The sequence below is a fragment of the Rhinatrema bivittatum genome, chromosome 12, assembly GCF_901001135.1.
Source record: "Rhinatrema bivittatum chromosome 12, aRhiBiv1.1, whole genome shotgun sequence".
In the NCBI taxonomy this organism is placed as follows: domain Eukaryota; kingdom Metazoa; phylum Chordata; class Amphibia; order Gymnophiona; family Rhinatrematidae; genus Rhinatrema; species Rhinatrema bivittatum.
Genome location: NC_042626.1, coordinates 16,309,689 through 16,333,013, shown reverse-complemented (window position 1 = coordinate 16,333,013; position 23,325 = coordinate 16,309,689). Strand labels below are relative to the sequence as shown.

General features: G+C 46.4%; 2 protein-coding genes across 8 annotated transcripts in view; both read left to right on the top strand.

Annotated features, from left to right (window-relative positions):
* KDM5B (lysine demethylase 5B) overlaps positions 1-5,029 on the top strand; it is a 164,030-nt gene extending 159,001 nt beyond the window's left edge. For all 6 annotated transcript variants that reach the window (XM_029573272.1, XM_029573270.1, XM_029573271.1 and 3 more), the window contains exon 28: positions 4,124-5,029. In XM_029573272.1, the coding sequence (XP_029429132.1) occupies positions 4,124-4,261 (138 nt within the window). In that variant the 3' untranslated portion in view covers positions 4,262-5,029. The remainder of the gene's footprint in view (positions 1-4,123) is intronic.
* A 5,603-nt stretch (positions 5,030-10,632) lies between these two features.
* The window catches only part of IPO9 (importin 9), a 61,769-nt gene continuing 49,076 nt past the window's right edge, over positions 10,633-23,325 (top strand). The window contains exons 1-5 of one of the 2 annotated variants that reach the window (XM_029572437.1): positions 10,633-10,985; positions 15,961-16,022; positions 17,575-17,661; positions 18,543-18,744; positions 19,867-19,955. In XM_029572437.1, the coding sequence (XP_029428297.1) occupies positions 10,844-10,985; positions 15,961-16,022; positions 17,575-17,661; positions 18,543-18,744; positions 19,867-19,955 (582 nt within the window). In that variant the 5' untranslated portion in view covers positions 10,633-10,843. The remainder of the gene's footprint in view (positions 10,986-15,960; positions 16,023-17,574; positions 17,662-18,542; positions 18,745-19,866; positions 19,956-23,325) is intronic. The other variant, XM_029572436.1, reaches the window with a different exon arrangement.

Here is a 23,325-nt window from a genome sequence, read left to right as displayed (position 1 = left end):
GAGATCACTTCAGACACATACCAGCCCCCCGCCTCCCCCGGCCCATCCCTCCCCTCCCCCAATGGCAAAAATCTCAAAGTGCAGAGTCAATGGGGTCCATGAACCATACTGGTAAAGCCAAAAAAAAAACCAAACGTCCAACAATAAAGAACCCCCTCCTGAATAGCAAAAAAGAACTATAACCCCCAGGTACATCAGGGGCTTTTAGCAGGCTTCATCCCCCTCACCCTGTACAGGATAACAAAAAAGGCCCCCCTATCAAGGACCCCTGAAATACTGTCCCGGCTTGGCCAAACCTCCTTCGCGACTATGAGATGATATTGTCCCCAGTAGCCTCGCAAAAGTCCAAACATTACAGAAAAAAACTAAGAACATAGACCAAAAACTGAGCTGGCCATGGCCAAAGAAAAAAAGCAAGGCGAAGAAAGAAGGCCTCCATAAGCACTGACCACGAGGACTCACAAATCTTCCACGAGCAGGAAACACCATCGGCTCCAAAACACCTCAGGGCTCCGGTCCGGGGTCATCAGCCTCCCGCGGTGGGGAACGCTCCAGAGTAGCCAGAAACTGCGTCGCCTCCTCCGGTGAAGAGAGCCAGCGGACCCCAGTCGCAGTCGGCACCCGGAGCCGAGCCGGGTAGACAATAGTAGCCCTAATCTTCAGCGCGAACAACCGTGCACAAAATGGCGTCAGGGCTCTCCGCTGCTGGCTTAGACCAGCTGAAAAATCTTGGAAGACCAAGATCTTAGAGTTGTCGTGACGCAGCCCAGCTCCAGATCGCGCAGCTCGTAGAATTTCCGACTTGTGCTGGAAATTTAAAATTTTTGCGATCGCGACCCTGGGTCTCGTGTCGCTCGAGCGCCGAGGCCCCAGTCGATGCGCCCTTTCAACTCTGAGAGGCCCATGCGCACGTGAGAGCTCCAAGGCGCGCGGCAGCCATTCCTCCAAGAAAGACGCGAGATCTTTGTCAGCTATACTTTCGGAGAGCCCGACAAATCGCAAATTTGAACGCCGAGACCGGTTCTCCAAATCTTCCAGGCGATCAGTTTGCTGTTTCACCACGGCCTTCAGAGCGTCCAGCTCCCTCCGGGTCCCGATTTGGTCGTCATGTAGGTTGGAGACCCGCTGTTCAATGCCTAAAAATCGCGACTCGAACCCAGCAATGGAAGTTTGCAACTCGTGTAGCTGGTTGGAAATGGTGAGTAATTCCGGACCTATAGCCTCACGCACTGCCGATTTAATGTCGGCTACGGCGATCCGGGGGACTGGCTCCGCAAGCAAGTACTCCTCTTCCGAGGCCTGGTCGGGTGGTCGGGCCCTCTCCTTCTCCCTGTCTTTCTTCAGGGTCCTGGAAGTCATGGCGCCCAAATGATGAGTCAAAAAAGGTCCCACGGAGTTAATGAAGCTATTTAGCTGCTGAAAAACTAAATTGGGAGACTTAGATGGGCCAGGATGGAGGCGGCCAGGCTAGCGAGGGAAATTTTGCGTCTGATCCCCTCACTGCATCACGTGATCTCCTCTGATTAGTTTTAAATGTGCCACACGCTAACTTAGCTGTACTAATTGTGTAAGAAATGTATGTGCTTGCATTCACCAGCACAACACAGCTCATACTAAGAGCTTATGATGTTGCAAATAACACACAAGTCAGTTGGGTCATAGAAGATTTTGTATTGATGGAAGATGCCTCAGTTAAGATTTAATAGGAAGACTACTCTGTTCCTCAGCTTCCCCTACCTCCCCCATTCTCTTTAGGGCTGATGCATTACAATTAACATACTACGTACATCTTATATACAAAAGCTACTTACAATTTTTAAGAAAGCATGTCTCACATATTGAGATATGTGAGCGATATATAAGCGATAGACAATATACTTACCTCTGTATTTATGCTTCCGAGTTTGAAACCCAGTTACATTTAATCGAGTTTACGAATGTCTCCCTAAAAGTTTCCCTGTCCTCTTGTGTTATTATACCGCCCCTGAGGCGACTGTTTTAATGTATTCCGCCCCTGAGGCGACTGTTCAGTTCCTTGTAAACCGGTGCGATATGTATGCTATACAGGAACATCGGTATATAAAAATTAAAAATAAATAAATAATATTGCCTTAGTACTACCCCTAATACTCCCTTGAGATTAACCTGGTGGACACTTGGAGGGTCATGGTCAAGCCCAGTTCAGGCCTGCATACATGCCCCTACATTGGCAACCTCTCACCCACCAATTGGGCTCTTGCTTACCTTTTGGTAAGTACCCTGCCCACAAACTGTCTTCTGATGGCTTCTAGGGACACTGAAACCCCACACAACCCAAGGTCACACAGTTCCTAGAAAGGCATCTACAGACTATCAGTCAGACACAGGACAAAGCTAATAAGCTAAAACTTTTATTAATAGCAAGAACAGTAAACAGGAAAAAGATTTAATTTGCAAACTACTACATGTAAAATAAGGATCCATACAGTTAATGCTAACAAGTTTCATTGTTCTTAATACCAGGGGAGATTCAGGAGAGTCTGTTCTCACAAGGATGTGTATAATTGGGGCAAGGCCTTGGCACAGATCCTCTGTGTCTGCACTTCCAGCCAAGACTGAACTTTATGGCAAATTTTGGATTGGCTCACTCTGAAGCTGGTACTGTACAACCAAGGCACTGGCTTACTGACCAATAGCAATGCAGAATGTTGTAACATTCTACCACCTTGTGGAGACTAGTGAAGTATGCATTCCAAGCCTCACTTTGGGATACATAAGTTAACCTATTTAGTCCTAGCTGCCAGAAACTGCAGTGCACAGCAACAATTATGCCATCATTTACTTTTCTGTTCAAGGATTGCAAGGGAAAGGATTTCTTACTTAGGAAATAAAAAGATGTCACTGCAAAATAAGAAATCTCCATTCCCTGTACGTACCCGGATCAGTCCAGACACCTGGGTTGTGACTCCGCACCAGCAGATGGAGACAGAGCAAGACCTGTCGGGCTCCCCTACATATAGTAAGGCTCCACCCACAGCCCCTCAGTCTTACTCTGTCTCCAGCAGATGGGGCAGATTCACCCACAGTCTCTGAGATCCTGGGTAGCTTGGTTAGTTAGTCAGGTATCTTTTTCTTTGGGTTGTTAAGTTGGGGGAAAAAAAAAAAAAAAGGAAGATAAGGAAATACTTATAGAAGGCAGGAGAGGAAAGGAAGTGAGAAGACTCCCTCGCCCTGGGAGCCTCCCAGGGGGGTTGGAAGGTTCTGAGGGGACCATCCCCCCCCTGGTTGAGGCTGCTGCTAAGGGTAGAGGACCCGGCCTCAACCAGGGGGGGGGATGTAAGTAAGAAAGGAAGAAAGAAAGTAAGTAGAAATGTAAGTAAGTAAGAGAGGATTTCTTACTTAGGAAATAAAAAGATGTGACTGCAAAATAAGAAATCTCCATTTTGCTACAGCACACTGTTATGCATATCATTAATATACTGTATCAGTAGTAAAATGATCAACACCTGCACTAAGAAATGTGTGCGCACATTTAGCATGGTTTCGAAATATTGGCCCCTATGAGAGTTCTGCATTGTTTTTCCTCTTCCTAATTGAGATATTTAATAATAAAAAGACTGAGGCAGTAGGATTCTTCATGGGGGAAAGAATTTTCAGGAATGTTCTGCATTGTACAGTTGCCAGAAGCTTCCCTGAATTACCAGTGTGACACTTAATGTTCATAGAATACTTGCCCACACATAGGGTCTATATATACTGTGTGTTTATAAATATATATATGTATATAAATATATATCCTTTTCAATGTGACTTGGGTAGGTAACACATGACCTACAATTACAGTCAGTTTACAGTATACCTGCTTGGTTACTGAGCCATAAAATTTGTGAAGCTGCATCTATGTTCTGCCTGCCTCAGCTCTTAGATGCTGGACAGACGAATCTCTGTCTTCACCAGGATGAACAGAACAGAGCTGAACAAACCCTTTTCCTGGGCAGCAGCAACTGCAAATAGCCTGAATGTTGGTAACCAAGGATCCACCTGCATCTCCAGCATTTCATTTTGCAAAACTATTTTAAGACTGCTTATTAATATTGATACAGTCTTCTCTGGAACTAAATATTCTCCTCTTCTTGAATGCTAGGTGTATTGGGTCCAGTGTGATGGCAGCTGCAACCAGTGGTTTCATCAAGTCTGTGTGGGAGTTACTCCAGAAATGGCTGAAAAGGAAGATTACATCTGTGTCAGCTGTACTGTAAGGGACGCACGGAGCTGGAAATGATCCCACACCTGGTCAGGACTTGTGCAGAAAAGATTCTCCCCGAAATCACAGGACTGGTGTATGAAGCCAGGTTGCAAATGGTGCTAGTTCTATCTTCAAGGGATCATTTTCCAGAACTATCAGCAACAGAAAAAAATTTTTGAACGTATTTTGTATTTTTTTTCTTAAGAGCTGTTTATGGTGGTTTGAGGATTGACACACTCACGTCTCTACTTGGGGTGGGAGGTTTGCCAATTTTAGAAGACATTAAAATATACAACTTTGATGTACAGCGTTACTCTTCATACCTCAGTCTGGGATTTTACCAGCACCTCTGTTAGGCTCAACTGGGCGCAAAATTAAAAGGCAGCACCAAGAATTCCAGAAACCTTCTCTTTTGCGGAATTCCTCTCTTTAGTAATAGTCTTTTAAAAACCAACTTTTTTGGGGGGAAGCAACCTTTTTCCACTTTTGTTTTTTGGGGATTTTTTTGTAGGTTAGGTTTATTTATCGAGCATTAAGTGCTCTGTGTCTGGTTTCAGTGGCTGGCATTATATTCTGAGCAGTGTTGGTGCTTTAGCGTGGGTTCCTGTACAGACCACAATGTTGTAGGCTCTAGTCTCACTGATGGGTTTAGTGGTGTAGCAGAAGGGAAAAGCTCTGTAAAGTAAATGCCACAGCTGTATTTTAGCTTTCTCCTTTTTTTATTTTGTTTTTTTTGTTTTGTTTTGAGGGGATAGCTTGTATCAAATGTTGCAGTTTATATTGTGGAATAAACCCTTGGTTACATTATAAAGATTTTTTTTTTTTGGAATGTTAGATAATGGTTATCCACCATTATGCCCATTTATACCACTTGTGGAGTTCTCAGCAATATATTGCAGATTTTAAAGTAGTTTATTAACCAGTAGTTGTTGTTAATGAGGTCTCTTATGGTGTAATGAGTCATCTTGTGAATACTAAAAACCTCCCAGCCAGCATGTGATGGCAGACCTCAATGCCTCGAAACTTATAAAGCATGTATGAATTTCACCTTTTAAAAACCCTAGGGGGAGTGAACTTCCATCTCTTGTACAATGAAAGGGTTTAAGTACCATTCCTCTGCATTCAATCCTGTATTTCACTAAAAGCCTTTCAGTGCCTTTTGGTTTAGAACCAGTCTCTTCTATCTAAAAGTATGGAACGCTGGTTCTAATGAACGTCCTTAATGTATGGAGCACTGGCAGGGCACCATTTAGCTTTCCCAGAAGCCCATGGGCCATACTGATTCAGTTCTTTCCCTCTTTGCAGCCTCTTTGGAATGAGGTGACTTGGGGTGGCAGATGCTGGAAATGATTAAAAGGGAATCTGTCGGCACCTTTTCTTGCATATGGAAGATGTTCAAAATGACAAACTAATTACATTAACCTAAATGTATCCAAACAACAAATTTGGTATCAGAATACGAAAGTGCTACAGTTCATTGATCTTGCAATGGGCTCCAAGCATTTTCAAGTTTAGACACGCAGATTGTTGTAATTTACCAGCTTGCTAAGGTAAAAAAATCGAATATTGCTTAAATATTTCAACAAAACCACGTACTTCACCACTAAAAATCATCCACTCAAAATTGTCGTCTTGAAAACCCATCAGTTCTTCAATAAAAACCTTTAATGTGCCTGACATAGGCCCATGTTGCAACAGGATCACCCATCTTCCTCAGGTTAAAAATATTCCTAACTTTGTACTAGCTCATACACTTCGTAACATGGCGGCTGCATGCCATAATACATTTCAATGTTGGAAGCTTTAGATTGCCAATTTTGTTAGTTCTCCTTCCCCTCTGAGTTAGTTAACAAGGGCATTTATCAGAATTGAACCAGCTAAGTGTAGAAGTCTGGTTCTTCTGTTGGTGCAAACACCCCTTTGGGCCGATGGCCCTTTGCATGCCCCTGATTGCCTTAGGTTGTTGGAAATGTGAGCACAGCTTACCTGAATGTTCAGCTCACCAGAGCAGTCTGTAGCAACGTTCAAAGCTGCTGTATCTAGGGGCAGATTGGCCTATCGGGGGATTGGGCATCCCCTGGTGGGCCGGTCGCTGTAGTCATGTGGTCTGCCGAGCGCGGCTGTGACAGAGCCGCGCTCGGCAGACCACGTGTTATCTCCTGAGGCGGCGAATCCCCGGGCCGGTCGTCATCGGGAATCCGCCCCTGGCTGTATCTGATTTTTCTCTCCAGGGAAGACTTAGAAAAAGTGGAAGAATGGTCAAGGGTCTGCAAGCTGTCAATCAGTACAAAACATTAGGGAACATAAGGACTGCCATACTGGGTCAGATCAAGGGTCCATCATGTCCAGTACCATTTCCACTCATGATTTTATAGACATAACATAGCTCCTCTCAGCTGTCTCTTCTTCAAGCTGAACAGCCTTAACCTCTTCAGCCGTTCCTCATAGGGAAGCTGTTCCATCCCCTTTATCATTTTGGTTGCCCTTCTCTGTACCTTCTCCAGTGTAACTATATCTTTTTTGAGATAAGGTAACCAGAATTGCAGATCTAGAGTACAAAACCCCATCAGCAGCTTAGCAAGTAGTGGCAAGTGCCAAAACTGGAAAAGTACGTAGGAATAATCCTTTCAGATGACCTGAGAGTTGCTGGTTAAGTGCAATTAAGTGGCAGAGAGAGCTCTGCTGCATAAGGAAAAGTATTGCCACCAAGTAAAAAAAAGTGTTATGCCACTAGTGAGAACCACCTTCAAATACTGTGTTCAGTGCTAGAGGCTGCAACTTCATAAGGACATTATAGTTCAGAAAGCTATTAGTAGTGCAGGCCCTATAAAATGTGCACTCTGGTGAAAAGGTAAGAGGGATTTGTTAGAAATGTTCAAATATCTGGTTCCAATAATGTAAAAAAATATTTTTTTCCATAGGGAAAAACTTTAAAAACAAGTAGTTATGAATGGTCAGTTCACTCTGAGGAATGTTATTAGACAAATGGATTCACTCACCACATAAATGCTTTTCTACCTTTAATTGAAAAAGTCAGCTAGGAGAGCTTAAATTGTCAGTCTGATCAATGTCATGAGCAGAGCCAATAGAAGAGGTTTAGCCTGCAGGATGAACATGGTAGAACTGTACAAATCATTGTAGAGACCTAAGTGTGTCCCATACTGGTAACTGCACTCCCAAGAGTTCAGGTGCGGAAGCCTACAAATAGTTGGACAACATCGGAGAGGAGAAGTATGGACTTTGAACTAGATATCTCCAATAGGCTGCCTCTGTTGTATGTACATGAGGAAAGGGTCAGGCTTCTAAGCTCTAATGGTTATATGACTTGAGTCATAGCCCTTGGAAGGGAGCATCTCATGTATTTGTTTTTCTGTCTCAAACTATTTTCATCCCAGTGTGATACACAAATGCCAGCTTCCTGACTGGGTTTCATGTTTCTCCACACCTGCATGCAGCCATGCAAACAGTGAGAGCTGAATATTTTGTAAGAGAAGAGGATCATGTCCAAGCTGGTGCTTCTCTCAGGTCTCTACAATTCCTCCTCCTCTCAGTTCTCCACACTTTCCTTCCTCTCTGACTTCGTTCCATGCTTGCTCTTTCCTTTTGCTAACTCTCTCTGCTTGACTTGACTTAGCTGTTTACTCCTTTCTGCTCCTTGTCTCCTGCTTATTTTCTCTGCTTCCCAGTATGCGGCTTTAAATTTGCCTTTTGCCTTAAATGCCCCATGCTAATCACTTGCCCTTTTACTTTCAAGCCATCGCTCTTGAAAACACTAGTTTTTTATTTTGCCGTTTATTGTTGTGTAGTACAGGTTTGTTGCTATTATGGCTCCTTTTCTTTCATCTGTTTAACAAACAGATCCTTACCTATGACCAGGCTATTTTTTTTTTTATGTACACTTCCAATTTTACCAACATAGCCAACTCCCAGGAGCCTCACCTTTTTGGGACCTAATTTGTCATAGTAAGTGCAAATGTGGCAGCATTATCTCTACACTAGAGGCTGTTGGCCAATAGGAATGGTTGGAACAGAGAAGAGGATGGAAGGAAATGAAAATAAAATAGTGAAGGGGTGAAACAAAAGTAAGAGCAAATAGTTATCCCTGGTTAAACTGTTCCAGTGAACAGAGCCTGGCACAACCTCCTACAACGTCAAATCTGACATCTTTCTGCAGTCGTTTTCAGCTTCAAAATAAAACTGACTATGGCATGGTGAAAGCTTGGGCAGTCTTTGTCAGTATTTTATTTCTGCAAAAGGAAGTGTTACCTTCCACATGTTTCCTATTCCCAACTAAGACTTGAGTATTACAATGCATGCTTGAGATCCTCCCACCCACTTTTAGTAATCAATTCTGAGAAGTGCGAAGGCCAATCCAAAAGGTTGCGCTTTCTTTCCTGTATGTACTTCATGGTTGATGTTGAGGTATGGGTTGGATTGTCTTGCTGAACTATCCAACCTCTTTTCAGCTTGAATTTCTTCAGTAATTGTGCCCCATTACATTCTAGGTTACGTAGTTAAAATATTATGCAGGGGCAGAGAATGGCTTCTTGTGCCAGTGGCTGTCCCACAACCCCAAACCATAAGGGCTCCACCCCCCCCAATGCTTAACAGTTGGCAAGGTGTTCCTTTCTGTAGCTGCTTCACCCCTTTTTTTTTTCTCTCTCTCTAAATGTATATTGTGCTGTTATGGCTGAGCAGTACTCTTTTAGTTTCATTACTCTAAACTACTTTATAATGATTCAGGCTTCTTGAGGTTTTGTTTTGCATGCTTTAGATGACTCTTGTGAGGTCATAGAAAAGAGTTCTGTCTGTGACTTTCCTGGGAAGAGAGGAGGTGCAGGGGTGATACGATACAGATAGGCAGATCCCTGAAAGGTTTTAAGAATAATGTGCAAATGTCAAACCTTTTCTCTTGGAAAGAAATCAGACCTAGTGCTCACCAAATGCAATGCCAAAGAGAATGCCTCAGCACCAACATCAGAAAATATTTTTTTATGGAGAGGGTAGTAGATGCCTGGACTGCTCTTGCGAGGAGGTGGTAAAAACCTAAAACTGCAAGTATTCAAAAGGATATGGGATAAACACTGGGGGTTGCTAAAAGATGGAAATGAAGAAAAGGGTGCATGCAGTAACTTTAGGGTAATAACTAGCCGGTGGTTAACAGCTAAGAGTTGATACTGTTGGTGCAACTCCATTATTGCTCTCTGATTCAACAGCAGGTGCAAAAAGGGGAATTAACTACTATAAACTTACTGGGCAGGCTGAGTCAACTATTTGCTCTTTTTCTGCTGTCATTTGTGTGGCTTAGATCAATATTGTGTAAGCAATATTGTACTGGGGATTGCTCCTCCAGTGGCGGCTAGACGTTTGTGTAGGTCATTTGTTGAGAGCTGGGTCTTCGGTGGTATAGATCCTACTTAGGGTTCGGGTAGTTTTAAGATTTTATCTTGACCTTCCATTTTCCTCAGTGTTGCTGACCCTTGCACTTGGTACCTGGAGCTATTTTAGATAGTTTTTTGTTGTTTATAAGCGTGCCCTGCTCTACAAACGTGAATTATTTTCAAATGCTTAGATAGCCGTTTGGACAAGCCCATCAGTGTTTAGAGTACACAAAAGAATCGGGATCTATTTTTTTTAATTAGACACATTTTTAGGTATCTGGGGTGCCTAAGGAGTCAATGTGTTGGGCCTTTTATTAATCCTATAATCCTAACCCTTACCCCAGCAATGAATGATGAAGTGGCCCGTTGTCAAATTGTGAGTGTCATAGGTGCTAGTTCTTATCGATCAAAATAATCTTGCACTACAGCGGGTGGAAAACGGTCCTGTGTGAAAGGGAGCGGTGTCGTTTCTGTTCTCGTAGTACTTCCTTGAAACGCACCATTAACCCTGGGCTGCCTAAAGGTTTGTACAGAACGCTCTAGTAGAGGAAAGAAAGATTATGCCAGCGCCGAAAGAGTCAAGCCCTAGCCTAAGTCTTTTCTTTCTGCCTTAACTCAGTCCCCTCCAGCGCTCCTGTGCACCCCCTGTCAGAGTAGGAATTAATTAGGCCTCGGCTCCATCGCATCCGCGTAGATAGCACTTCTCGTTCTTGGCTCCAAACTAAATCGTCCTGGTGCCTGTCCACTGTCCTTCGCTTCTTACGAGGCGTTTCATCCTCCGGGCTTCTTTGCCTGTAGCGTCGGCTGCCAGGTGCTCAATACCCCTTCCTGTTCCGTAAAGCCAGGGCTCGTGCAACCCGTCCAGCCCGGCCTGTAGTCGTCATCCTGCTGCTGCCTCTTCCTCACGCTCAGCGGCCCCCACCCCCAAGCCTAAAGCCGGAGGGGGGAAGGGGGCGTGGCGGGGGGCCAGGCCGTAGGTGGCGCTGTGCTCCGCTCGTGGCGGCGCCTCCCTACGTGCTGCCGCCTTTGGCGGGCTCTCTGGCCGTGCGTGGCGTACGTGAGCTGCTGGCCCCGCCTCCTTTTCTCTGGCGTGTGTGTGTGTGTGTGTGCGAGCGCGGCTCGCGCCGGTACTGTTGGGCGAGCTCGGCCCGGCCGGTTCCTCCACGGTAGCGGCTGTTGCGGATTCTCCTGCTTGCTCGCGGTCCCTTCTTCCCTCCTGCCCTGGGCTGCTCTGCAGATGTCCGCTATGAGCGGCGCCGGCCCAGTGCAGCAGGGGCTGAAAGAGGCGCTGGTAGAAACGCTGACCGGGATCCTCTCCCCGGCGCAGGAGGTGCGGGCGGCCGCCGAGGAGCAGGTGAAGGTGCTGGAGGTGACAGAAGGTGAGCGCTGGGGCCTGCTGTCAGATTTCAAAGCTTAGATGGCTGGGAGGGTCTAAATTAGAAGCCGGGTAAACCCAGTGAGGCCCCGCCCTGGGAGACTAGGAAGTGGGGAGGGGAGCTGGCCAGTCAATCCTCTGCACCCTGGAGGGAAGAGTGGGTGTCCCTATATCTCGGGCGGGGGTACGGAGTACAGAGCATGCATTCTTATCCCCGGGGTTGGTGGGGCAGCAGAGCCTGCAGGAAGAGATGTGCAGTAGAGTGTCTATCCCTATCCCAAGGAGGAACGGGGGGAGGGGGACAGCGGAGCGTGCATCCCTAGCCCGAGGGGGGGAGGAGGACAGCGGAGCGTGCATCCCTAGCCCGAGGGGGGGAGGAGGACAGCGGAGCGTGCATCCCTAGCCCGAGGGGGGGAGGAGGACAGCGGAGCGTGCATCCCTAGCCCGAGGGGGGGAGGGGGACAGCGGAGCGTGCATCCCTAGCCCAAGGAGAGGTGGGTGACCAATCCAGCAGAACGTGCATCCCTTATCTGGGGAAGGGGACAGCAGAACATGCATCCCTGTCCTGAGGGGGGTGAGGGGACTGGACAGCAGGAACATACTTCTTTATCCCGGGGGGGGGGAACAGAACATGCATACCTATTGCAGCAGAGCATGTTTTCCTTTTGTGAGGAGGGCAGCCGAGCGTGCACCTGGAATATGAATCGCCAGGGTTGGGGTGACAGTATGCACAACCGCCCCTTCTGCGGGAGGGCTGGGGCTGCAGACTGCAACTTCTCCCTTTCCCTCCTTCCCATTGGCATCTCTGATGTGAGAATTCACAGACAGAGTAGGGGAGCCCCCATTAGTGAATGTGCAGAATCCTTGGTTATATTCCTGGATCAGGCCTTCTATTTCTTGGGTTGGCTGAGGATACTGCAGAATCAGAATTCACAGCCCCTGGGGAGAGGGAGCCATGATCATCGTTCAAGGTGACATCTGGTGGCTGGATGCAGGGTTCCAGTAGAAACTGTGGTGCATGGATGCTGGCCCTGTGGCCATTGTTCTAATGATCAGTTGGTACAAGAAGTGTGGAGAGGCAGTGCATCTATTAAAATAGGGATGACATTGCTGAATGAAGACTAGGTGTCAGAATTCCAGCACTGGTTCCTGATTATATGGAGAGAGGAGAAACTAATGGGCCTGAACTTCTGGCTTAAGTGCGGCACTGTACACTTGTCTGCGCCCATTCTTCCAGGATGCCCAAATGTGCTTATAGGAGAATTGTGACCTGAAGAGGGCTTATAACTCACAGCAACAATAGGCCCCTCCCCTTCCAGCTCCTAGGGACACAGCACCACGGGATTACACCACACTACTTGGAGTACTTTTAATTGTCTGTTCTTCATTGTTTCCTGCCAACCTGTCATCAGCAAAGACTCAGAGGCCGATGCAGAAAGGTTTTTTCCATGAAACACATCTTTTAGCTTGCATTTGTGCACGCCTTTTCTGCGGGCAACACGTACTCCTGATGCAGGAAGGAGTTTTGCACACAGATAGTGTGTATACCTCAAGGAGAGTAATAGCACCCTCAAATGGAAATCCCATACAAATGAGGGCATTAAGTATTACTTCCTTATGCAGAGAGACTGCATCGGGCCAACACATCTTCTTTAGCGCTGGGACCAGGCAGGCTACATAGTGGTGACCAGTACCAGATAGATGGATAAGTACCAGTTCAGCTGGCTATCTGGCAGCTGCTTCCCATGCCATATAGCTAGATAAGCTGGTATTTATCTGACTATGTGGCGGTGGCAGCAGCTGCCGCCACTTGTAGAGACAGCTCCCCCCTGTCTGCGTTAAAATATGCATTCGGCCTGTGCATTTTTAACTCCCAGTCTATTAGCACAGGGGTGCGCAAACAGGGAGGCCATGAACAAGCTTCTAGGGAGCCACCAGTAGCCGGAACGACAAGATAAGAGTGCCTGCCTCTATTGTTTGGGACCTAGTGGAAGGTCGTACAGTGAGGGGAGGTGCATGTGGCCACCGGTGGACCCGATCCCACTGGCAGCCAAAAAACAGAGGGGGGGGGGGGGGGCCACGCAGCCGCCAGTGGACACCTTTCCGATCTGTGCAGGCCCGTGGTATTAGAACTTGCGAGAGTAGCACTTTCTCTATTCTGATCTTGAGAAGCACAAGTTCAGCATAGAGGAAGTGCTGGGCATGCCCAGAGAAAGAGGCAGCAGAATGGGCTTCAGTGCCAGATGCAGTGACAAGCGATCGGCTCCTTCCCAACAGACAGAGACAGCAGAAATGAGAGGGGCTCTGAGGCTGCTGGCTAAACAAATAGAGGAGGCTTGCCTTCTGTGTGTGTATGCATATGAATAGGAGCTTGTGTGTGGTCCTCTATCTTTGTGTGTGAGAATGGGTGCCTGCCTCAGGATGGTTGCGTGCGTGTGTGTGAGAGAGAGAGAGAATGGGTGCCTGCCTGGGCAGTGTTCTGTATGCGTGTGTATGAGAGAATGGGTGCTGCCTGGGGCTCTATCTATGTTTTGAGAGAATGAATGCCTGCACAGGGCTCTGTGTGTGTGAGAGAGAGAGAGAGTGCCTGCCGATTGGGAGGGGACTTTGATATATGTGTGTGAGAATGGATGCCTGCCTCGGGGGTGTCATGTTTGTGCATGTGTGAGAGAATGGGTGCCTGCCTAGGGGTCTGTGTATGTGTGTGTGTGTGTGAGAGAATTGTTGCCCTCCTGGGGCGGGGGGGCATTGTGTGTGTGTGTGTGAGAGAGAGAATGAATGGATGCCTGCCTGGGGATCTGTGTGGATGAGAGCCTGTATGTGTATGAGGGAATCTGGAGGAATAAGTGCTTTTGTGTGCATGGGGGGCAGAGGGACTTAAAGCCTGTGTGTGAGGGTATGTATATGAGCGTGTGTGTGAGAGAATGAATATGCGAGTGTGTGTGTGAATGAGAGAGGATAAAGTTTGGGTGTCCTCCTAGCCCCCTAATCCTTGACATTCTCTGGGTGACTGGAAATCAAGTTCCCAGGTATGGACAGCAGGGCCTTTTTTATCCTCAGTTTTAATTATTGGGTGTTATTTGATGTGACTGCTGTTTTGAAATATTTTATTGGTGCTTGGAGAAATTTAAAAAATGTATTTGACTTTAATAGATGTTCTATTTGTCAGTTTTGAAAATATTTATTTTTCTTATCATTCTACTACCATAATTGACACTTTGTTTCTTGATTTTGTTTGAGGAATGGTGGTTCTGTTTTTCCATTGTTACACTGTAGACAGAGTCTGGCATTTTGGGGTTTCCATTTCAGTTTTTGTCTGCATATTGCTGGTTCTAATTTGTGATCCTTTATTCTGTATTTGGGAAGGGTCTGCCTCTGCTCTGTGCGTGTGGCCAAGGTGAGAGATTTTGCTAGCGTGTAGTATCTGTGTAGGGATCTGTAGCAATCGGGTTTGTTTCGTTTCCCCAGTAGGCGGTGTATTGGGATTCTGGGACCCAGTGTAATATTTAGAGCTGCTTTTTCACAGGTAGGGTCCTTGGTGTTAATGTTATGATAGGTTTGCCATATAGATTTTGCGTGTCTTTTTTTCTAGGGTTTATTCACAATAATCTAGGGATTATTCACAATGTGTCTGGCAGTGGAAGGAGTTTGTGCTGCTGTTCCTGTGAGGTGCCTCTCTGTGTTTGTGTGTATCTGATTGCTCCTATTAGCAACCCTAAAGAGAATCAGAACTGGGATTCTGAACTTCTGGCTGGCAGTGTGATTGCTTGCTGACTGGTTGGTGAGAGACTTTGACATGTCCATATATATTATACAGGGTGTAACCCAACTTTGGGTAGGGGGCCCAACAAATTGGATGGAAAGGGAGCAGCGAGGCTCACCTTGCATTAGCATATCATTAGCTTATTGCTTCGGGAGCTAATGTTTATTTTATTTTTTAACCCAAGCATTAAAAATGTGCGCAGGAAACCAGTACACAGTTTTTTAATGCTCAGATTATTACATTGGCTCCACTGTCTTTATTATAACATCACGGGTAACTTCATGCGGCAGCTGCATGCATAAGCTTTCAGAGCAACCTTTGGTGTACGACTTCACTGTGAAAATTATTGCAATGAACGTGCACGATCTCACCAGCACAAAGTTACAGCTGCTTTTTGCAGGACGTAACCTGTGCATCTTAATTTACTGCATACTTCTTATAATCAAGTGTGCCTATAAATCCCAATTCCACCCTTCCTCTCCCCCGAGAACATCTGTTTTTTGGGGTTTTTTTGTGCACGTAAAAGTATGTGCAAAATCAGGTTGCACACCTATTTATGTGGGCAATTTTATAACCAAGCATTTACCATTGCCCTTATTTATGTGGGCAATTTTATAGCCAAGCATTTACACACACAAACCCATGTTTCATGCACATAAGTGGCTTTGAATATGACTCCCAAAATGGTAACTTAATGGAAACTGACTCTTGTGCTGTCATGCCAGTCACAGTTGCTCCCCTTTGAAATGTCTTTTAACCAGTTCTGGGTTCATTTACAAACCCAGTTCACTGTTTTGTAAAATAGTCTTCATGTGGTAGTGTATGACTTGCCCTTCCAAAGGGTGCATCATATCAACCCGTCTATATTTTTTGTTCATTTAATTTGAAGAAGTTGATCGTTAGTTTAACTAGACCTGTTTTCCAAAAACTGTGTTGCTTCCCATTGTTAATCACTTACCTTTCTAGATGACATTCAGTCTTTTCTATTATTTTCAATCTTAGGCAAATTCTGCTTTTACACGTGGCAGCTGGTAATAGTGCGATCCCAAGATAGATCTTCCAGTGTTCCTGTGTTTGTCTGTTTGTTTTAGTTGATAAAAGCTGACGATCACGCCTGGCTTTGCTTTGGAATAATATTTCAGAACACAGAGTTTAACTTTCATTTAAAACTCTTGACTCTGGTTTTCTTGAGTTGTCTTTCTCCTCTCTCTTTCAGAGTTTGGCGTTCATTTGGCAGAATTAACAGTAGATCCCCAGGGAGCTCTGGCAATTCGTCAGGTGAGTCTGCCAGGGCTGTCGCTGAAAAGGTGATTGTCAAGTAAGTGTGCGGTTCTGTGCACTGCAGTCGTACAATACTTGCACTGAAATGTATTGAGCAATAGTATGAGCTGTTGGTGGATCTGAGGACGTTTGCCAGCCGATATTCGTGCTTTGGGTGTCTCCTCCATCGAGGTCACTCTCGCTGTCTTAGGTATATCAGGGTACTGAGCCTCCTCCCCTGAGGTGCTTTCACCTGTTCGTGCTACATCTAATCATATGAGGAATGCAAGGATGCTATGGTCACTATCTGAGTTAACACCCTACCTGTTCTTCTGCAGTCATACTTTGAGACTTCTCTGAGCAGTGCTGTATGTTTAGCAAACATCTTGTATAGTCCTCTTCATCTCTCCCGGAAAAGAAAATATCAACCCATAATTTGTCCTTCCCTGTACGCACCCAGATCAGGCCAGACTCCTGGGTTTTACCTCCCTGCCAGCAGATGGAGACAGAGAAAGTTTCACTAACATCATACATAACCCAGTGTGTCACCTGCAGTCCCTCAGTATTTCTGTCTCCAGCACGTGGTAAATGGCGTAAAACCTGCAGTCTGTAGTATTTGGGGGGAAAAAAAAGAAAAAGATCTCCAGCTCCTCCAAGGAGGTTTGTTAGGTCCTGATGGAGCCACCCCCCCCCCCCCCCCCCCCGGGGTGGCCAAGCAGGGAGTTGGTGACCCTTGATGGTAGCTTGCTCCGAGACTCCTGTGGGGGAGTATATCTGGGTCCAGACCCCTCATCCCTCACGAGGCAGCGTTGGTTCCGCTGGCAGCTCTGTATTTCCGGTACTGTCTGCGCAGGGAAGTATTGAATTTCTGTTCCTCTTTGTTCCGGGACTAGTTACAGCAGTGGATGCAGTTAAAAAAAAAAAAACCCAAAAAACAAGCAAGAGCGACCGGGAGGCAGTGGAATCATCGTGCTGGTCACTCGGGGCCGTGATCGCTGCTTCATAACCGGTCACCCAGCCGTTTCCTGAGGTTCGGGTAAACGGGGTGATGATAGCGGTGCTCAGCTCAGAGTTTGTCCATGTTTGTCGTACAAACTGGCAAGTCTAAACTTTACAACATGCTTAGATTGCAGTGAGATCTGTTATTTTTATTGCACTCTGTGTCTTCATGACTTTGGGTCTATCTCAATAACGTAGTATTTTGCAGGATAGTGTGACCAGAGAGTGGGGAGAACAAGGGTAGTTTGGTTATTGCGGTAACTGTCGTGGGTTCCCCCACCTGTGAAATGTGATAGTTGTACAAGCCAGAAGCCCTGTGATGTTTTCTTATACTTGCAGCATTTTATTTCAGAACCAGAAATAAGCTACTAAGCTTGGTTGTGACAAAAAATCTGCTTTTCCTGTTTGTAAGTGCAGCTCCATTGTGATGTCGGTCATTGTCAGTGCAGCCTTGCCATTGGTTACTGCCATAACTCACATAAGGAAGTTGGTTGGGCAGAGAGTTTTCCTTGATGGGTTCTTGGCCATTCTAAGAGTCACGTTTCATGTGCAGTATATTTGGTTTTTACAGCTGGCATCTGTCATTTTGAAACAGTATGTGGAAACTCACTGGTATTCTCAGTCGGAGAAGTTCAGACCCCCAGAGACTACGGAAAGGGTAAGATAAAGATCCATTTCTGCTGTTCATAGTCGTGTTGGGTTACCCCTTGTAACTGGTTAGTAAGTATTCAGTTTAAAACATGCAATCCATATTCAGAGAGCGTGAAGGAGGAGGAGCGGCCTAGTGATTAGAGCTCTAGGCTGGTTACCAGGCTTCAAATCTCACTTCTATCACTGACCACTGCTTGCAATCTTTTCGCAAGTCACTACTACTCCCATTACCTCAAGTGCCCACTTAGATTGTGAGTTCTTTAGGACAGAGACTTATTGTACCTAAACACTTAAACAATATGCTGCAAAATGGAGAGAGATGTCCAATAGTACCTTTAAAATATTATTGAACTATTTACATCTTTTCTATAGAGACAAGTAAATATGAATGCAGTCTATAAATCTGTAATGTAAGGCTGGATTTTTTTGTTGTAGTGATCATTTCAGAATAAGTCATAAATCAAATCCCTTTTGACATCAGATGTGTCTTTCATTCACCTTGTTACCCGCAACTTTGGATCCCTTAAAAACCATTCCTGTGTCCCAGATGAGAACTGCTGGAGGATGCATTTCTCTACACTCATTCCCTGTATGTACCCAGATCAATCCAAACTCCTGGGTTTTGCCTCCCCTCCAGCAGATGGAGACAGAGAAAATTCCTCCTTTTCTACTTGTCTGGGGAGTGAGATGAGAATCTCATGTAGGGGGATTTTGGCACCTTCCTGAAGTTGAAAAAAGAGGATTTAATTGGGACGCGACTTATTTCTGAAAATATTTGCGTAGGAAAGGGAATTGCATGAAACTGTTGTGAAACATGATGTAGTCTGGTGATTAGAAATTTTGCAGTTCATGCCTCGGATAAATGTGCTTTTACTTTTTTCTTTATAGGCAAAAGCAGTCATTAGGCAACTGCTACCTAATGGACTGAGGGAGTGTATTAGCAAAGTGCGCTCCAGTGTGGCCTATGCGGTATCGGCTATTGCACATTGGGACTGGCCTGAGGCCTGGCCACAGCTCTTCAGTTTGTTGATGGAGATGCTGGTTAGTGGAGACCTGAATGCAGTTCACGGAGCTATGAGAGTGCTGACAGGTATGTTTTATGGGTGCTAGGAACAGTCTAGCTTCTTTATAGCGCTCCCATCTTTGTTCTTTATGGATATCTGAGGTGTGCAGTAAACCATTAATACTCCATCTTTGGAGTATGAAAGTTTTACCACATGTGCTTTTGTGCTGGAGAAGGGCAGCGCACTCTTCCACTGGCCTGGACTGAGGGAAAAGTCCCCCCCCCCCCCCCACCTCTACCTACCTCCCAATAATATCTGTAATGAAAAAGTGGAGTTAAAGTCCTTACAGATGTAAAGTTTATATCTTCTTTGACTCCTTGAATGATCTGGCTAGTGGGAGCCTTACCCAACCCATGCTCTCTGCCATCTCTGAATAACCTTAGACTTTAATTCACAGATACCTCTGTATATTTCAGTCTAAAGCCTCCAGCTCCCACTTCCTAGCCCCGCTCGCCCGCTGAGGAACGACCCATGACTCCCTTTGGAATCCAGAAACACATTCTCTTAAGGCAGCCAGTATGTCTCACTAGTGCATTATGGATGGGCTCCCTCCCTCTTCTTCATGAGGCCATGCCCTGCTGTTTCCAGAGCACTCAACAGTTCATCCCTTAGCCCAGTGATCTGGACGCTGGCGTGAGACTCCACCCCTGCATCGCCTGCATATTAATGTGTTGTGTATGTGTAATATCCCTACAGGAATAAGTAAAAGGAATAGGACTGTAATGTCCATCTGTCTGATCCCCTGCATTATTATTTAACATGCACCGAAGTTTACCTTGACTGATCTCTGTGATTATTTGTAAACTGTTGAGATTTGATGTTGCGTTGATTAAAGCTCATTTTCACTTTGCAGTCTTCCTTGTCCATTGTAGCACGACCATGTACCATAAAACACGTTTGCAAACTTATTACCTTGCTTATAAAATCCATTGCTGGATTAGCTTGCCTGTCACCTCGCTGCCCTTTCCTATTGCTCGGTAGATTGACTTAATTTCCCTAGCATTTTTATTTTTCTAAAAGCTTTTAAAATCCTGCATTGTGGGGTTTGTTGGCGGGAAGCATCCTGTTTATCATAGTAGATAAACTCCATCTAGTCAGTACCTGAATATAATCCAAAAGGTGGAATATAAACGTTTCTGTTTCTTTAGAGTTTACCCGTGAGGTGACGGACACTCAGATGCCGCTTGTTGCACCAGTTATTCTCCCCGAGATGTACAAGATCTTTACAATGGCCGAGGTATGTGGGGAAGCGTTTTTTGTTTTGTTTTTTTTAAACCGCTCTGTGTGCAGTAACTGAAAGTGGTCACTCCATTGAAAGGTGGGAGCCCTTGGCTGGCTAGCGCAGCACTGGAGATATTTTCAGCAGGCTCCTAAGTTCCATGTTGTTTTCCTACAAAATATTTTCATTAGCTTGTATGAGAGAGACTGTTTGGGTAAGTTGTGGTAAATGGAGGTTGCTGTTGGCCTTTACTACCTCCTTAGGTGTCTGTATCATTTGAGTTACACTGTAGAAATGCAACTTTGGCTCTGTGCCTCTGCTCTGTGATTTATGGATCTGATTTTTTTTTTAACCTTTTCATGTATTTGTCAGAAACCTAAAATATTTATAAGGAAGACAGCACATGAAAAAGCTGTAAAATGTCCTAAGAGTATATTCTCTCACTCACACACATGCACACGCAGAGTATCTGCTAGGCAGCAGGTGCAATAGCAAAGCACAAACTACAAGGATAACGCAAACAGTAGAAGGTGGGGAAGTAAAAAAAAAAAAAAAATTACAGGAACACAAACAGGACCTCCATATCAAGAGGAGAGTATGTGTGAAACCTGGTATGGTTTGCATAAGCCTTCCCACATGAAATCATTATAAATGCATCATAGCAGAGAGAGAGGGATCTATATCGTAGAGAAAACAATTCAGTGTAAGATCTGAATGAGTACGTTTCGTGGAGAGTTACAAATCCAGTTGCAGCTTATTGCACATTTGGCTTCAGTGGGGGAAACGCTCCTGCTGAGCTGCTTTTTATGGTGTTTCTGAGAGATCCAGGATCAGCAGGTGAACAGCAAGCACCGTGTTACCATCCAGTCAGCTTAGGAATTGCTATTTGGCTTTCACCCAAGGCTATTTAAAGACATGAACGTGGTAAATCTGAGCGCAGAAACCTCGGTGAGACCAGGCTTGGGAACCTATACACATGCCCTGGAGGAAGTCTTTTCGAAAAGGTCTTTGGCAGCCTTCATGGTGAAGTCTCTGGAAAATCATCCATTTATATGGAAACCTTGGTGAATGTTAAAGACATTAAATGCAGGGGGGCGGGACCTCGGCAGGACCCCCGGGGGGGGCAGTGAGAAGGTGCAGGCTGTTGGGTCGGTTCTGCCGGTGGCTGTTTTGGCAGCACATGCTGATGTGCAGGCTGCTGTTTCTGAACCCTGGGATGCCCCGCCCACGCTTTTTTCCAGTGGGAAAGGACCCTGCTGGTGGCAGGGAGGGAGGGAGCGGATCAGGACTCTTCCTCCTCGGACTCGGAGGTGTTCTCCCACAGGTTTTGTACTCTTCTTCATAAGGCTTATTTAGCCAGGAAGGAGTTGGGGCAAAGAGACCATTGCCAAAGAATTGCTGGTCGGCCAAAAAGGCTAGAGGTCCAGTGAAATCAGGAGGGATCCTACGTATGATGGGTCTCGGATGAGCCCCAGAGGAGGACGGTTCGTCAGATGGTATGGATCATCCTGATCAGCTCCTAGGGGGTTCGGCAGAATCGGACAAGGACCCTGTTGGTGCCCTGAGAGATCTGAGGCAGGATCTGGACTAGGATCCACTGGATAGTATAGGGGATCTGATGCAGGATCTGGATGCGGTTCTGATTGTGGAAGGAGATGACCCGCGCGTGGACGGCTGTTCCGAAGGGAGGAACTGGGTCCATTGATTCTCCAGGTGCTGGAGGAGCTCGGGATTAAGGCCGCCCAGGAAGATTCGGACAAGGAAGAGGTGAACCCACTTCTGGAGGGATTACAGGGACCCCCTATAGCATTCCCCTTGCTGAAGCAAGTGAAGAAGTTGGTGGATCGGAAGTGGGAATCTCCCGAGGTGGGCCTGAAGGTCGTAAGAGCTATGGGGATGCTATATCCCTTGCCAGGACACACCTTGGAGTCATGGAGAATTCCCAGGGTGGATGCGGCATGTCTGCGGTTACCAAAAAGACAATCATCCCGGTAGCGGGAGCAGCAGCCCTAAAGGATAGGAAGCTGGAGATTCTGCTCAAGAGGCTGCTTACGGATTCTGCTTTGACCCTGCGTGCAACGGTGTGCAGAAGTCTGATGCAGAGAGCCTGTTTGTCCTGGGTGCAGAAGGCACATGACAAACGTTCTGGAGTGGCATCTGACGCAGCGCAGGCTTCCCGCTTAGAGGTGGGGGTGGCCTGTGTGGCCGATGCTCTGTATGACATGGCCTGGACTTCCGCCAGGAGTATGGTCTCGGCTGTGGTGGCGCGATGGCTCCTTTGACTGCAAAATTGGTCAGCGGACGTATGATCTAAATCCCAGCTGGCAAACCTCTCTCTTAGGGGGAGGTTTCTCTTTGGAGAGGACTTAAGCAGCTTGTGAAGCAGTTGGGAGAGTCGAAGGGCAATGAATTATCTGAGGACAGGAAGGGTCCTAGGAAGTCCTTTCTGCCGCGAGCCCATTTTCGGGAGGCTAGGAGATTTCGCCCAAGCAGGACCCCTGCGTTGGCATCGCAGAAACAGAGTTCAGGCAGACAGCAGCCTTTTTGGAATCGGCGCAGATCCCAGAGGGACGGTGGGTCCCAAGGTGGGAGCGGAAGCAAGATTGGGCAATGAATGTCTGTTGGTCCGCTCCTCTCTGGAAGCTTTCGAAGGGAGGCTCTCTTTTATGAGGCGTGGACCAGAAATAAAGTTGGACCAGTGGGTCATGGAGGTGATAAGAGATGGTTATGCCTTAGAATTTTCTCGGCCGCTCAGGGACGCCTTTGTAGTCTCCCACTGCGACTCCTGGTGCAAGGGAGAGGTGGTGTGGGACATGCTACAGAGCTTACAACTTCTGCGCGCCATTGTTCTGGTGCCGCCTCAGGAGAGAGGGCAGGTATTCCATGTACTTCTTGATGCCAAAGAAAGAGGGGACCTTTCGGCCCATTCTCAATCTGCAGAAAATAAATGCTGCCCTCTGGGTGCCGTGTTTTCTGATGGAGACGCTGCACATGGTGATAGCGGTGGTGCGCAAAGGAGAGATTCTAGCATCTTTGGACTTGCCGGAAGCCTGTCTTCATATCTCCATTCGGCTCTAACACCAGAAATTTCTGAGGTTCATGGTTCTGGGAGAACATTTCCAGTTTCAGGCTCTTCCCTTTTGGGGTGGCAACGGTGCCGCGCACATTCACAAAGGTGATGGTGGTGGTAGCGGCGGCACTCAAAGGAAGGTATCCTGGTGCACCTGTACCTGGATGATTGGCTGATACGGGCGAAGTCGGAGGTGGAGTGTGGTTGCTCAGTCCAGTGGCTACTTCAGCTTTTGGAGGTGTCGGGCTGGATGACCAACCTCGCAAAGAGTCATCTGAGGCCGACCCAATCTTTGGAGTATCTGGGAGCATGCTTCGA